General features: G+C 39.9%; 1 protein-coding gene and 1 long non-coding RNA gene across 5 annotated transcripts in view; one reads left to right on the top strand and one right to left on the bottom strand.

The window, feature by feature from the left end:
* The window catches only part of MYRIP (myosin VIIA and Rab interacting protein), a 410104-nt gene extending 402774 nt beyond the window's left edge, over window positions 1-7330 (top strand). For all 4 annotated transcript variants that reach the window (XM_025375656.1, XM_025375655.1, XM_025375654.1 and 1 more), the window contains one exon: window positions 5152-7330. In XM_025375656.1, coding sequence (XP_025231441.1) covers window positions 5152-5184 — 33 coding nt within the window. In that variant the 3' untranslated portion in view covers window positions 5185-7330. The remainder of the gene's footprint in view (window positions 1-5151) is intronic.
* The window catches only part of LOC112618544, a 127978-nt gene that overhangs the window by 76652 nt on the left and 34599 nt on the right, over window positions 1-16727 (bottom strand). The window lies entirely within an intron of this gene.

Genomic DNA, 16727 nt, shown 5'->3' with positions numbered 1-16727 from the left:
ACATCAATCTATTACTTAATAGAAGGAATAATGTTAATATAAGTAACATGAAGACATTCTCCATTGCATAAGCTTACATCAGACCAGAATAACCCACTGAGAGTTAACAGCCTAATATTAGTAACTGATATAATAAGCACCCTATTATTGACACTGTTAACCCAACACAGGTATGCTCTAAGGAGAGATTACAAAAAGTAAAAGGAACTCGGCAAATCTTACCCTACTTGTTTACCAAAAACATCACCTCTAGCATTACCGGTATTAGAGGCACTGCCTGCCCACTCACATATGTTCAACAGCCACGGTATCCTGACCATGCAAAGGTAGCATAACCACTTGTTCCCTAAATAGGGACTTGTATGAATAGCCATACGAAGGTTCAGCTGTCTCTTACTTTTAATCAGTGAATTTGACCTATTCGTGAAGAGGCGGATATAAACAAATGAGATGAGAAAACCCTATGGAGCTTTAATTCATTAATGCAAATAAAAACTCAAACAAGCCTGCAGGCCCTAGCCTACTATCTGTGGATTAAAAATTTTGGTTGGAGTGACCTTGGAGCATAATTCAACCTCCAAACAACCTAAACTAAGACCGCACTAGTCTAAGTGAGTTAATACACATTGACCCAATAATTTGATCAACGGAATAAGTTCCCCAGTTCTAGAATCCAAATTGACAATAGAGTTTATAACCTCGATGTTGGATCAGGACATCCTAATGGTGTAGCCGCTATTAAGGGTTTGTTTAGCAGTAGGGACGAGGTTCTAAAACTAAGTAACATCCTGCCTGCTATATACCTCTTAAATATGTGGGTATATCCTCTCAACTGCATCTCTAGCTCCTTGTAGGAAGCAGCTTTGATATAAGAGAAATAAAAATATGTAAATAGAATATTACAGTCTGGTTGAGATGCAACAGTTTTTATTCTGTTTTCAGTTCATAATCACTCTTCCTTAAATTTCTCATTAGCCGTTAATGCTGTGTTCCTGAAAAAAGTCAGCAGCTACTCCTAAATGTAGCAAAGGAAGAGACAGTAAATAATCTGCATGAACTCTAGAAATTATAGAGAAAGGTGTGTTGGATCTTTTGCTTAAAAACTGTCAATCGATAAAAATAACGAGACAAGTCCCTATCATTTTATGAGGTTTATTTGCCAAAGTTAAGGATGTGCACGCAGGAGACAGGTCTATGCCTTTCTCAGACGATGATTTTGAGGGCTCTAAATTTAAAAAGGAAAGTGCAGGCTATTGAGAAGTACACAATTTTCATGTAAGAGGGGGGTAGGGAAAAATAGTCATTCATGCCTTTGTCCGGCTCAGTGAACCTGCATTTTTTTTACATCAGATGACATAGACAAATGGGGCAGAGGAAAAATGCAGGGAATCTGCATTTTTACAGCAGATAATATAGAAAAATGGGGCAGGGGAACAATCAGATATGCATTTGTGTCTGGTGGGCCGGGGCGGGGGGGTGACTGCACCTGTAAAGATAAGCTATCAATTTGCATTGCCATGGTGAAATTTTAACCGAAACACCTTAGGGTAAAGATCTTGGAGCTAACCAGGAATTTCCATGTAGGCAAAATATTGGGGAGGCGTGTAGCCATCTTATTTAGGAAACGAAACGAGAGGCAGGTTTGCATGACCCAGTTCTCAGCTTGACTTTTCCCTTTAGCTTAGTGATTTGGGGACCCCCCAGATTTAATTTCCTTTCACAAAACCAACATACATGTCAAAGTTTTGGCAAATGTTTGATGCTACTTACGTAGAAAATGATCATCTAACTAAGCTGTCTCAGTGATACCAATTACGCAGAGGGCAGATCATGTCTGAGATGACAAGACTAAGGCAAGGACAAATTTATTCTGTTATCTTTTATCCTTCACCCATTCCTCCCTTCCTCTTCCTCCCTGTCATTGTCCCTGTCTCATGAGCACAGAAGCACCACATAATGGCATAATGGTGGACACATCCTTTTGAAATACAAGTTACTCTCAGGCATTATATGGCAGTAGCTTTACTCACTGCCTTCTCTTCATTGGTCAGCCATTAACCCTGACCTTTTAAAGTCTAATTCCCTTGCTTCTGACTATTATTTCACAGAGCGGAAAAAGATGTATTATCACACTAAAAGGGCAGACCACTACGGTCATGGAAGGAATTGGTTATAAATAAGAAAGTTAAAAATAAATTGTCTTTCATAGAGGCAGGACATGAGATTGGTGGCTGCCGGAGGTTGTGGGAAGGGGCAATAGGAAGAAACTACTTAATGAGTAAGGGGTTTTACTTTAGAGTGACAGAAATTTATTGAAACTAGATAAAGGTGGTAGATGTACAACCTCGTGAGCATACTAAATGCCACCAAATTGTTAACTTTAGAATGGTTTATTTTATGTTATGTGGCTTTCACTTCAATATGTTTTTTTAATAAAATAAAAATAAATTACCTTAAAGTAACACAGAGAGTTTAAAAATGAAAGAATAGACAATATTTACTGAACAAATAAAAGCAAAATAGGGCAGAAATAATTACTTTCAACGAAAGGAGAATTCCAGATAAAAAGCATTGAGAGAAAACAAGGAGGAAAGATGTTTAAATGTTGATAAAATAAAGTAGTTAAGTCATGAGCCTTTCTTGATTTGGCAGATAATAAAGCAACAGAATTTATGGTGCAATGGTTGGTGACTTTAAAAGTCCCTTATCAGCCTTTGGCAGCCCAAGTACCCCATAAATAAATACAAATTAGAGAATTGAATAGTGTAACTGTTAAGCTTTAATTAAGATGTTTATCTAACTTTATATTTTATAGACATTCACTCTCTTTCCAGGCATCAATGGACCATTTATAAAAATTGACTTTATACAAAATCACAAAGAATACCTCAATAAATTCCAAAAAGTAAACCCTCTATGATCACAATGCCAAACATAATCTAGGGCAGTGCTGTCTAATAGAACTTCGTGTAATGAGGGTAATGGTCTATATCTGCAGTGACCAGTACAGTGGCCACGAGCCACATGTGGCTATTGAATACTTGAAATGTGGCTACTGCATTGAGGGAACTGATTTTTAAATTTTAGTTAATTTTAGTTAATCTGAATGTAAATAGCCACATGTGGCTAGTGGCTACCATGTTGGACAGGGCCAATGTAGAAAATTAGAACCTAAGTTAAAAAACAGAAACCCTACTTAGAAGTTAAAAAGCACTTGTACTCACATACACAACTGTCCATACATATACACATGCACACTCACACACACATACACATACACTTCAAAATAACTACTGAATTAGAAAAATCCACAGGGCGCTTACAAAATGAAAACATTATATATACCAAAGCAAATAGCATACATATAAAACTACACTGTGTCAAATTTATAGTATTAAATATTTTGTTCCTTGTTAAAGAAGAAGAAAAACAACTAGACATTGAATTCCAGACATCAAAAATGAACATAAAAAACATTTAATTAAGACCAGAAATTATGGAAATGATCTCTCTATATCTACATCTAGGAGTTGATTATTTGAAAAAAATAGAAATGTTTTGTAAGTCACATAAAGAAAAAAACTGAAAACAAAAGATTATATAAAAGGATGTCAATTTTTTATATATATAATGTGGTGTAAAACTATTCTCATAAATTTAGAATCAATACTAGTCAAATCAGAATCAAATCAGAAAAATAGCAAAAACTAACAAGAAATAAAAAGAAACTTAAAATCTATTAAACCTTTCAAAAGGATTCTGTGGCCAAATGATTTTGCTGATTTTTTTTAAGCAACAATTAATTCCCATACCATATAAAATATTCCAGGTCATCAAAATATTGAAAACTAAAAGATTCATGTTGTGAAGCTATCAGAACCCCAATCATGAAAGCCTGATCCATGTCTGGTAAGCATGTATACATGTTCTGTGCCCATCACACACAGGCACACACAGACACACGAAAATTATTACACCAGTTGTACTTCTTCAGAGATGAAGAATATGAAATAAAATATTAGCCAATTAAAGAGCAGTGCATTCAGTAATAAATTACAGTAGGCCAAGCGAGATGGCTCACACCTATAATTCCAGCACTTTGGGAGACCAAGGTGGGAGGATCACTTGAGGCCAGAAGTTCAAGACCAGCCTGGGCAACATAGTGAGACCTGTCTTTACAAAAAATAAAAAGTTAGCCAGTCATGGTGGCATGTGCCTGTAGTCCCAGCTACTAGAGAGGCTAAGGAGGGGATCCTCTGAGCCCAGGAGTTTGAGGTTGCGGTGAGCTACGATCGCACCACTGCACGCCAGCCTGAGCAACAGAGTAAGACCCTATCTCTAAGAACAAATGAATAAATAAATAACAGGTAGGTTTTGTGGGAATGCAAGGATAGCTTAAATACTGTGATATCAATCCCATTTATGCTGGAGGTTGCAGTTTTTTAAATTTTCGCATGAGTGAAAAATCAGACCTTGGTGATGACCTTTAGCAGTAGGATACAAATAACTCCCACACGCTTAGCGTTCCAATAGTGGAACACTAGGCATAAGTGGATTTTAATAAATCACATCAACAGTTCAGTAAGAAAAGTCATTTCTTCCCAAATTAATCTGTAGCTTAATCCAATTTTCATTAAAAAAACTCGGTGAAATTTTCCTTGAATTAAAGTTCATGTAATAATAGAAAGAATAGACAAAAGCATTTTGCAAAATTACAGAGATTTTCCTCCCAGATTTTAAAACAAATTAAAAGCTGAAATGAAACTGATCATTAATGAAATAAAATAGCCCAGAAATAGATACAGCCACATATGAGAATGTGTTATATTATCTTTGTAAAAGATTTAGAAACTAGTAAAGAAGGTATGGATTATTAAACAAACAAGAACACTGTACTTGCAATACTGGACATTGGGATGGTAGTGGGAAAGAAGGCACATTCGATAATTACCTTATTCCAAATACCAAAATTAATTTCAGGTGGATTAAGAAGTATGCATTTAAAAATGACATCACTTTCTAAATGTTGTGAAACATCGAACTGGTCAATAAGCATGAATAGCTTTTAAAAAGCAGTAAACATTATTTTTCATTGTTTATTCTCAGTCTTCCCAAGTGGCTGATGAGAGTGTGTTCAATGTCTCACCTCAGGAGCCTGCTCTGGAGTCAGCTGTGATGTACTGACACCATGGAATTCCACTGCCAGTGACTCACTGCCTCCGGCCGTACACGACAGTGCCTTGACCCAACAGCCATCGAGTACTGTATGGATTTCCACCTGAGGAGAAGGCCTGGGGAGGCCACAGTGCACCATTGCACAGGGCTGTCCTGATACCTCATCCAGAAAGCTGTCTCAGACTTCAGCATTGCGGTCTTGCCCACTCTCTGCCTTAGGCTCCCAGGGGAATCCAAGACAGAAAACCAAGACACTGGCTTCCAACAGCAGAGCTCCATGTTTAAGATACATATTTTCCCTGTTTGCTTTGCTACTGTGTGTTGACTTTAAGATCTTTTTTTTTTATCCCTTTGATTCAGCTAGTATTCCATGTCAACAATTTTTCCAAAAGAAAACTGTTGGAGGGGGGTGGAGGGAGGAAGGTGGGAATTATTATTTAATCCATCATTAATGCTTATTAATCTCTCACAAGCATCTTTGTCTTGCAAATCCTGAGGGAAAAGCAAGTCCATGCAGTGAACACTAGGGACAGTCTAATTTGGGGATTGCTCAACCGTCAAGACTGCAGGTCTCCCTTCAGCCACCTCCTTCCTACTAAAATCTCAGCCTACCACACTACCAGTCATTCCCATTGCTTTGCAATCACAAGCCACAGGATGAGAAGTTCTGACTCACTCATGCCATGCCCAGGTCTATCTGAAACAGTGTCTCATTAAGAATTTAGGGTTCTTCCATGGGCTTACTGACAGTTTCCCAAAACTGAAGGGGAAAGGGGCTTGAGAAAGACCATCATTGGCTCAACTTTAGGGCACTGTCCAGAATCAACATGATGTGGTTTAGCAATGATCACATCTAAACAAAGTGTAGGTAAATGAATTACCACAGAGAAAGACCACATGAGAAAAATTTTGTCCTCCAAATTTACTTCCCAATAAATATTCAGCAAAGTAGTAAAATGACCTTAAAGATAAAAATGATTAGGGAATAGCCTTAGATAATTTATAGGTATAAAAAATTCAAGGACAAACTGTGCATTTAATGGACACAAGAGTTGACTCTAACTCCATGTCTGTGGTTTCTTTGAACCCATATCAAATGCATGACTATTTAGAGTGTTTATAAAAGCAAATGGAACTGAACTTTCACTCAATTAATTGGGCACTAACAACCTTCTTTTATGTTTGTTCCTGATACAGTCTGAATCTTAGGAAGGTAAAAGAAAGGAGGCAAGAGAGGAGTTATGATGAATGTGTGTTAAGTGCCTGCTCTGAAGGAGGCAATGTTCTTCTCCTTTTAATCCTTATGGCAACCTTATTCAATAAGTTTTCCCATGTTTCAAATTTAATAACTGAAGGCCAGAGAGATTAATTTGCCAAAGCCACACCTTTATGCTAATTATGATTGGAATGCATCACAAAAGCCTAACTCTGTTGTTTTCAACCTCTACGTTTTTTTTGCTGCTATGTGCATTTCCAGATCTGATTTTCTGCTGATTTGTGTGCTATGATCCACTCCTGATGGGGGTCTATGTTATCTTCCAATAATACTCCTTGCTGATGCTGTGTTATGTGTCATCTAACAGAAATGACTCCTTTGAAATAAGTAAATCTTCGGCTTTTTGTTCTGTTGGTGTGATTCAAAGCAAAACAAAAACAAATTTTAAAAACACAACAAAAAAAGATTTGACTTCCAAATAGAACGTTTTCTTTAACAGGCATGAAAAGCAACTATTGTTGTGTTACAGTGTTAAAAATATTCAGTTTTCTTTGACAAAAATGTGTACTGTGTAAGCCTTGCAAACAAAAAACAACAAAAAAGAAGAAAAAGCAGCCTGCTGTGTGGCATTTGAACTTTTATAAAGGTTTCCTTGTGCCAAATAAGTGCAAAGATTTAATTTACTATTAAAAACCATAAGCATATGTTATAGTTCCAGAAGAATTATTTTGTCATCAAGTGATTTTGATCTTTAGTGTCAATATTTATATTTAGATTAATTTTTATAAATGAAAATATTTTAATGGTTTAAGAAAATGAGGACAACAGGATAATATCTTTGATGACTTCTGAAAGTTATGCTTCCCTTCACGTTATATGCACATTGCCAAGAATTACTGTCAAGAGAAATGATAAGTAAAAGTCATTTATGAAAATAAAGATTGTATGTGTGCAATTTTTTGGTTAAGGGAGACTAGGAGTGAGTAGGGGACAGGGAAAGAAGTCATGTGGCTAGTAATTGGAGGGGCCAAGATTCAAAACTTTCCTTCCAGTTACACTGCTCTCCCCTCCAGACAAAATTTCCCAGTGACCACCTCCACTCAAGTGGTCACCCACATAAGACCAGTCGTTCTCAAAGGGAGGTACAGAGTGATTTTTGACCCTCAGAGAATATTTGACAATGTCTGGAGACATTTTTGATTGTAACAACTAAGGGTGTGCTGCCACTGGCATCTAGTGGGCAGAAAACAGGGATACTGCTAAACATCCTATAATGCATAGGACAGCCCCTGTCTTAATCCATTTTGTGTTGCTATGACAGAATAATACAGACTGGGTGATGTATAAAGAAAAAATTTTATTTCCTATAGTTCTGGAAACTGGGAAGTCTAAGGTCAAAGGGCCTGCATCTGGCAAGGGCCTTCTTGCTGTGTCATCCCATGGCAGAAGGCAGAAGGGTAAGAAAGCATGCATGAGAGAGAGCAAGAGAACGCCAAACTCACTTTTATAACAAACACACTCTTGCAATAATGAACCTACTCCTATGATAACAATGTTAATCCATTCATAAGGCAGAGCCCTCATGACCTAAACACTCTTAAAGTTCTCACCTTTCAATACTATTGCATTGGGGATTAAGCTTCTAACACATGAACTTTGGGAGACATTCAAACTATAGCAGCCCCCTACAACAACGATTAACCCAAAATGTCAATAGTGGTAAGGTTGAGAACACTGAGTTAGCTAGAGGTAAACTGGGACAGAAATGGAGAAGCCCCTGTCAACCTCCAGGGGGACTGTGTAACTGAGCAGGAAGCAGTGACTCTCTCAGTCTTTTGCAGGCTCAGTGGAGGTTGTTGCATCTCTGAGGCTGCCATGCCCAGAGCACTCAAGCCAGACACTGACCCCTGTCATCCCCAAATAGGAATACGAACCTTCTACTAACCTAAAATAAATGAGTATATGAAAATATTAACAGAAGCCAAGAGCCTCTGCCTGGTGGCTTTATGCAGTAAAGCCAGTATCCCAACATGAGTGTGCATCAGAATCATCTTTCCAAAGATTCTTGTTGAAGGAGTCTCTGAAACAACAAACATTCCAGCTTGTTGAAAGACCAATTGCTGGGCTCCACCTCAATGTTTCTGGTTTCTGTTTTGTTTTGTTTGAGATGGTGTCTCTCTCTGTCACCCAGGCTGGAGTGCAGTGGCACAATCTCAGCTCATTGCAACCTCTGCTTCCCAGGTTCAAACAATTATCCCGCCTCAGCCTTCCGAGTAGCTGGGATTACAGGTGCCTACCACCACATCCAGCTAATTTTTGTATTTTTAGTAGGCACGAGGTTTCACCATGTTGGCCAGGGTGGTGCTTGAACTCCTGACCTCAAGCGATCTGCCTGCCTCGGCCTCCCAAAGTGCTGGGATTACAGGCATGAGCCACTGCACCTGGCCTCTACCTCAATGTTTCTCATTTGCATTTCTAACAAACTTCAGGTGATATTGATGCTGCTGATCTAGGTAGGGAGCACACTTTGAGAACCTCTGACCTAGGGGCAAGGTGGAGGGGAAACAACTTGCTTTAAGAGACTTCCCCTGCACCTGGGTTACCCTAGGGAAACTAATGCTTGGAAAAGCTGAAAGCCAGGGAGCCAGGATTTAAAGGAAGCTTCATCAAAACTGTAAAGCCCAACCTTTTCCCCTCCACTCAAAAGAAGGGATTGTCTCTAACTGCACTGCTAGGCAAAGAGGAATCTAAGAATGTATCCTTCATGGAGCAACAACCCAGCCAAACACTAGCTACAGTGCTCTCACTGTATATATTCAAGTAATATTCCATACATTCAACTTCCAGGATAATTAGTGTTTAAAGCACATAGTGAACCACAACTAGCAATGTCACGTGGCACAGGTAAAGCTATTTTTTCAAAGTATGGAGTAAGTTGAGAATATTCACTTAGGAAATCTCAGGTTGTAGACACTGCTGCTGGGCTGCAGCATGGAATGGAGGTGCAGAGCATGTGGGCAGCATGAACTCACATGCAGCTTGTCAGACGAAGACAGATGGCAGGGAAACAGATATCCATCACAAGCACCAAGGACTGCTAGGGCACCAAAATTTGTGGTTCAAACAAGAGGCCCAAAAAAAGTTGGGAAAATAGCCCATTTGGCAACAGGGAAAGGGAGGAAGGGCAATCTCAATCATTAGATGCCTGCGATGTGCCAGGCGCTGCTGAGTCCTTATACATCAATTATATTTTTACAATCTCTGAGGAAGCTCACAGCAATCCCACTTTATACCCAAGAAAATGAGGCCCTAAATGGAATTGGTGAATAGGGCAGCATTTTCTAGAACCTAAACAAATAGTAAGACTGGATCACATCTGGTTGAAATGAGACTTTTCCTAACATAATTTAATATAAAGAAAATACCTGAGGTTATTAAAACAAAATAAATACAGTATTAGTGGTTGTCCACAGAAAGGAACACTGCTGGCTGGTGACAAGGACTCCCTCCTTGACCAAATTATTCAGGCTTCTTTGAGTCCTCTTCTCAACTAGGCCTTGTCCTTGGCCTGCCAACACAAGTTTAGCAAGTCAGTTTAGTGAGAACCCCTACCCTTAATATCTAATCAAGTTCCTCTTAATAATTTTCTATCCACTGATTTCCTCACCAAGTCCATTGGCTAAACATACCCAGCTACCCTTGCTATATTCAGAGTTGACTTTGGTTATATGCTGAAGTCTCTCTTCCCTATTGCAGTAGCTCAAATAAAATCTGTCTTGCCATTTTTAACAAGTATCCAGTGTAATTTCTCTTTGATAGTGGCTTGAGGTGAAAGGGAAATTTTTCACCATAGACCTTTTTGTACCATTTAAGTTTTGAGTCATAGGAACATACTGCCTATTTAAAATAAATAGGAAAGGGGGGGAAATTATTCTTGGTCTTCAACAACCAAGCTGTGAAGGACTGAGTAAATATATAGCAGCTTCAACCATTAAAGTATCTGTTCTTAAGGAATAAAAGATGCATTACACTTGATGAGGAAGCCACCATTTGCATAAAATAGTATGCTAACCACACATCATTCCTATCTATAAAAGTAACTCTTGCGAGGCTCTCAGAAAGACAATGTGTCTGACTAGACTGACTCCTCCACCATTAATCCAAATAAAATTTGTGTAGGATTATAGACCAAGATTGTCATACACATAGCCACTCACGCCTATCCTTTGCAGCATAAAACTGAATTGCAGAGCTTCTCAAGAGAAAAACGTTTGTAAGAATGAGTTTGAATTACATCTTTGGTTTGGAATTGAACCGTTTGCTTGTTTGGCTTTCTCTCCTAAGCTGTATACTCAGAAAGGAAACAAAAAAGTTCAATACTGCCAGGAATATTTGCTGTTTGTCACAGATGAAACCTGATAGTAAGATATTTGAGGAGTGTGTGTGTGTGTGTGTGTGTATATATATATATATATATATATATATATATATTTATATAATATATATATTTTTTTTTTTTTTTTTTTTTTTTGAGACGGAGTCTCGTTCTGTCACCCAGGCTGGAGTACAGTGGCGCAATCTCGGCTCATTGCAAGCTCCGCCTCCTGGATTCACACCATTCTCCTGCCTCAGCCTCCTGAGTAGCTAGGACTACAAGCGCCCACCACCACGCCCAGCTGTTTTTTTTGTTGTATTTTTAGTAGAGACGGGGTTTCACCATGTTAGCCAGGATGGTCTCGATCTCCTGACCTTGTGATCTGCCTGCCTCGGCCTCCCAAAGTGCTGGGATTACAGGCATGAGCCACTGGGCCCGGCCAAGGAGGATTTTTTTAAGGAACTCTATGGCCAGAAGTCAATTGGAAGCTAATATTCAGGCTATGCATACATTTTTTAAGGCCCCTCTGTTTTATTAAATCTTGCTTCTCCCATGGGAACATCTTAGTCAACTGAAATTCCTTTTCTAAAAGCCTTGCTAACTTTATATGCTCTGCCCCCTGTCCACTTTCTTCCTTGTTGGCATGATTTTTGACTATTTGAATATTGAGCAAATGAAATTACAAATTTCAATTTCATTTTTACAAATGAAAAATTGTAAAGGTCTTTACAAATAGTAAAGGCTTTATTCAAATTGGCTTAGAGATGAATGAGTATACCTAAAATTCCTAGAAATATAGGAACTAACCTAAATGCTTTTCAGGTTTACATGACTTAAGTAAATCTGTAACAAGACTTACTTAATATTGTCAGTTTAATGAGAACTTTTGTGTCTTCTGAGCTGTCAACAATACTCATGTACTTAACTTTAGGGTTCTTGCTTTGTCATGACTGCCTGACATGCATGTGCTGTCAAAACGGATAATAGGAAAATAACTTGAGGTGACGGCAGCTTTGTCTCATGTCTTATGTAATTTTCATGAGTGTTCCAAGCATAATTGTTAAGAATGAGTGAATTAAAGAGATATAACTGAAATAAAAGTTTATATATGTACTTTTAAACAATCATTATATTTTAAAATATGTCTACTTTTAAAAGTGTCCCAAATTTCTTCAGTAGCCATACCCTTCGAATTTTTCTAAGTTAAATTTTAAATCTAGATCATTTCCAAGTAAGGTAAAACACTGAAACATTATTGCTGAACACAAGTTTTAAAGTATATATACTTCAGCATCTCATTTTCATGCCATATCAAAAAGCTAAACATATTTGAGTCTGTTAATATATAAAGCAGTAATCCAGTTAAGCCGCTTGCTCAAGGACACTTGCCTGACACCAGCTGTCTCCACCAAAAAGCTAATGCCAACTCCTGCAACAAGCCCCATAACCAATGGTCCTTGTTTCAAAACAGCCTATGTGGGCTTCTCCTTTGTGTCTTTAAAAGCTTTCCCCTTTCCCCAAACCCCTTGGATGTACCTATGATCCATCATAGCATGTACATCTTGGATTGCAATCTCCTGCTATTCCCAAATAAACTCTCTGCTTTGGTAAGTCAGTCTCTCTATTGCTTATTTTATGCTGACAACTACCATTAGTGTGCCTGGCACAATAATGTTTGCTAAACATTAACAGCAAACAAGCTAACATTTAAACGGTCAGACACAGATCAGGAGTGGGAGATTAAAGAGAACAACATCAGTAGACCATGTGAAATCCTCTCCAGGCAGGCATTTCCTGGCCAGAATTCCTGACTTCCTCATCTTCCCACCCACAGCCATTCCCATCAGATGGCAAGAAATGTAAGACAGTAAAGACAGTCCAGCTACATCCGAGTTATGTGTATTGATCTTTCACAAAGGGTATTCTATTCACTGAAATTTTGATAAAACATTAAAGTACAGAAGACATTTGGTGTATTTCTTTAAAAATAACTTCTTACATGACAGCCGCTCTATTTTTCTCTGAGGGAAAGTACTTCCCATACACAATTAGCATTTTACAGAACAGTTGGCTGCGCGAGCCTTCTGTCTCTGCAGTGGAGTTGTAATTATGATAAAGTGCAGGTAAATGCAGTTGCATTTTAAATAGCTTTCTACGGGCTGAAAAAAACTTTAATATGCACTTCAAATATTGGAAACCTCAAAAAAGTTATCAGAAGTATCCAGTTTAGTAGAACCAAGTCCTAAAGTAGTTTTTAAAAAATGTTTTATATCAAAGTTGTTATGTTTGGCAAAGATGACAGATTTAGGGCAGTGTTTCTCAAACTTTAATGTGCAAACAACTTCTGATTTAGTAGGTCTGGGGTACAGCCTAAGATGCTGCACTTCTAACAAGCTCCCAGGTGATGCTAATGTTGCTGGCCACACTTTGAGCAGGAAGGTTCAACAGAGTTCCTCAAGGGATCCCCTGAGGGATGGAGGCCCAGTTGCCCACAGTGATAGCCTGTTCATTGATGCCTCTTTTGTGACTTTTCCTCCCTTCCTTCTTTCACTTCACCTGCCCTCAGTATTTTTCCTAGGATTACTTTCCAAATGAACAATTCGACTCAGTCTGCTTTGGGAGAAAAACCCAAACTAAGACCTCCCCTGCACTCCATGTGTGTGTTTGCACATCTTTCTCCTGCACTGGCCCAAGAGCTTCTTAAGGAACTGGGTTCCATTTTTCGCACACAGAGACTGGCACAGAGCAGGTGCTTGAAATGAGTTTGGTTCACCTCCCGTGGCTGTGGTGGTCCTGGCTCTAGGCTGTGGTTACCTCTGTCCAGGTGACTGAACTGCATGAAGATCACGCACAGCAGGGGAGCAGTCTCTCTCATGCCCATCCTGGGATTGGGGGTGAGGATCCCACAACACTGAAATGTGGGGGGAAATCACAACACCAAGATGAAGGATTCGGAGGCTCCGCCAACCTCTACTTTACCTTTACTCCTTGTTTAGAGAGGGTGACATAACCCCAGGTAGTAATGAGTGGTCCAGGAATCTGCTCCCCAGAGTCTGGTATAGGCCCACGTATTTCCAGACTTTCAGGACCCGTAACGCCCAATGAAACACAGCATCAACTTTGGCTTAGTCGAGCTGTGCCATCTTAAATACCATCTCTGGGCTCACTGAGAGGTAACACAGAGTTCATGAATACCACTGCCTTCTCCCGCCATCATTGGCAAACCAGGGGAGAGCTTGAAGTATTCATTTTTTCTATTGATTTCTCTGAACACAGCTCATACATGCAGTCATGATCCCTTTTTTCTCTGAGTGGATCCCTCCCCTTCATCCTTTGCCAACAAAAAGCCGGAACTTGAGGAACCCAAAGCTTAGAGCAGTAGTTTTCAAAGCAGAGTCTAGACTACACACGGGTTACAGAAGATGGTCAATTAGGCCGGGCGCTGTGGCTCACGCCTGTAACCCCAATACTTTGGGAGGCTGAGGCAGGTGGATCGAGGTCAGGAGTTCAAGACCAGCCTGGCCAACGTGGTGAAACCTCATCTCTCCTAAAAACACAAAAATTAGCTGGGGGTGGCGGTACACTCCTGTAGTCCCAGCTATTTGGGAGGCTGAGGCAGGAGAATTGCTTGAACCCAGGAGGCAAAGGTTGTTTCAGTAAGCCAAGATCGCGCCACTGCATTCCAGCCTGAGCGACAAAGCAAGACTCCATCTCAAAAAAAAAAAAAAAAAAAAAAAACGAAGAAGATGTTCAATTAGGAGCAAGTAAAAGAAAATATTAGATCTTTCATTTATTTGTTTTAATCTGAAAGTAAGATGTACCAATATTTAAAAAATGTGGATAGCTGATAGTAGGTACATGCTAATAATTTATAAATAAATACACATATTTCAGGGGTAAATTGTCAAACAGTTTTTACTGATGGGTTGTGTGGCTTAAAAGATTTGAAGACCATCTACCAGTTAGAAAACCTAGCAAGCTTCTGATGACTCACATTCCCCCTCCAGCTTGTCCCCATCCCTACCCCTGTAAGGGGCAGTGCTAATTCTTTAGACCTAATTCAATGTGTAAAGGGCAGATAGAAGGACAGAGGTGGGGATGTAATCCAGACAGTTCCTAGCCATTGGTGACCCTCATAAGAGGATTAAGTCCTGGGATATGTTGTGCCATTCCTTTTGTGAAAACTGTCCATCTTGTGTCTTCCTTACTCTCCTCCCCAAGCCAGAGAAAGAACGTCTACTTACTATCCAGCTATTTTAACTCAAGTTCTAAAGGACAACAGCTTGTTACTGCCTAGCAATAAAACAATGGACTGCCTTGAGGTTTGAGCTTTTCAATCAAGTGTCTTTATGGCTCTTTGAAATGGGCCAAAGTAAAATCTTTCTGCTAACACAGGTAAGAGCCACGTGCCACTGTGAGGCAAGTGAACGAGGTAACAGACTCCTCCTCTATCCAGCTCTGCTTCTCTCCATGTTTATAGTGTTCAAAACCAGGCAGGCAGGCAGGGGCAGCAATTTACAAGCCCAGCAACCCAAGAATCTCTGTAAAGTCTACTTGTGCAGGAAAAGTGCTATGAATGTCTGTACGTCAGTTAATGATTAAGACTTTCCATGAATCCAGAGAGTCTGTACCCTGCCACAATTAGGGCAATTTGGCCTGCCCTTGGCACTTCCTAGATGGCTCCTTCAAGTGAACCAAGTTCTCAGCCTTGTACTGTTCAGGGAGGTTTGGGGAGACAGGGCTGAGAGGCTAAGAGCCTCAAGGCTGTGAAAGCCACCTTCTCTATATGCTATCTCACACGACAAGGAGCACTGCTGGCCTAGAGCCACGATGTGCCATAACCATGAAGCATTAGGTGGTGAGGTGACAGGATGATAAAGCATGTAACTGCTGTCCTCATTCAGTGAGCGCTGTGGTAATTACTTAATCAAAGATAAGAGGGCTACTTGTAGGCAGTGGTAGTAGTAAATGTTATCTACTGTACTTCTATCTTCAACATGCCCTTTCCTGTTTCCTAGTAATGACAATAATTTGCAATTTCAGAGCCTGTCCTTTCTGATTTATTATTCTCTACTATTTCATTCATTTCAGGACAAATCCACTGGGAAGTCAGGAAGACTTTTAAATACAGTCTTTAAAATGAGGCCGGGCGCGGTGGCTCAAGCCTGTAATCCCAGCACTTTGGGAGGCCGAGGCGGGCGGATCACGAGGTCAGGAGATCGAGACCATCCTGGCTAACATGGTGAAACCCCATCTCTACTAAAAATACAAAAAACTAGCCGGGCGTGGTGGTGGGCGCCTGTAGTCCCAGCTACTCGGAGGCTGAGGCAGGAGAATGGCCTGAACCTGGGAGGCGGAGCTTGCAGTGAGCCGAGATCGCGCCACTGCACTCCAGCCTGGGTGACACAGCGCGAGACTCCGTCTCAAAAAAAAAATAATAATAATAAAATAAAATAAAATAAAATAAAATGAGAAGGCAGGGCAAGCATGCTTTGCCTGATAAACATACGCTATGTGTAAAGAATGCTCCACTGTGGACAGACTCTATGAATGAGCCTTTTTACCCTATTTGTAATTTGGGTCTTTGTAGAGCCACCCTGGTGATGAATGGGATGTTCTTTTAGGTCTGCTGGGCTGAGATTCCTCTTTGTCTTTAAATGACTTTGTTATTCCCTTTCCTGTGTCCAAGCTCATCACTCTGAGCTGTTGAAATGCTGACTGTCTGGATACAACAGCTTCTGCTAATGTCACTCAGCCAGACATCAGTTTGGTGCCCATCAATTGTTGAACTGTCTGATGACAAAGGAGTAAGTCACCCCTTTCAACTTGAAACAGTCAGGATTCTGCTTCCCTCGGCCTCCATTCTTCCTTGATTGCAGGGGAAATAGACTTCTTGGCTAACACTAAAAAGGCAACTCTAAATGCAGTTGGAAAGTCTGTTCCAGGCATTGTCAGAGCTGC

The sequence above is a fragment of the Theropithecus gelada genome, chromosome 2, assembly GCF_003255815.1.
Source record: "Theropithecus gelada isolate Dixy chromosome 2, Tgel_1.0, whole genome shotgun sequence".
NCBI lineage: Eukaryota > Metazoa > Chordata > Mammalia > Primates > Cercopithecidae > Theropithecus > Theropithecus gelada.
This window is presented reverse-complemented; position numbering and strand designations above follow the sequence as displayed.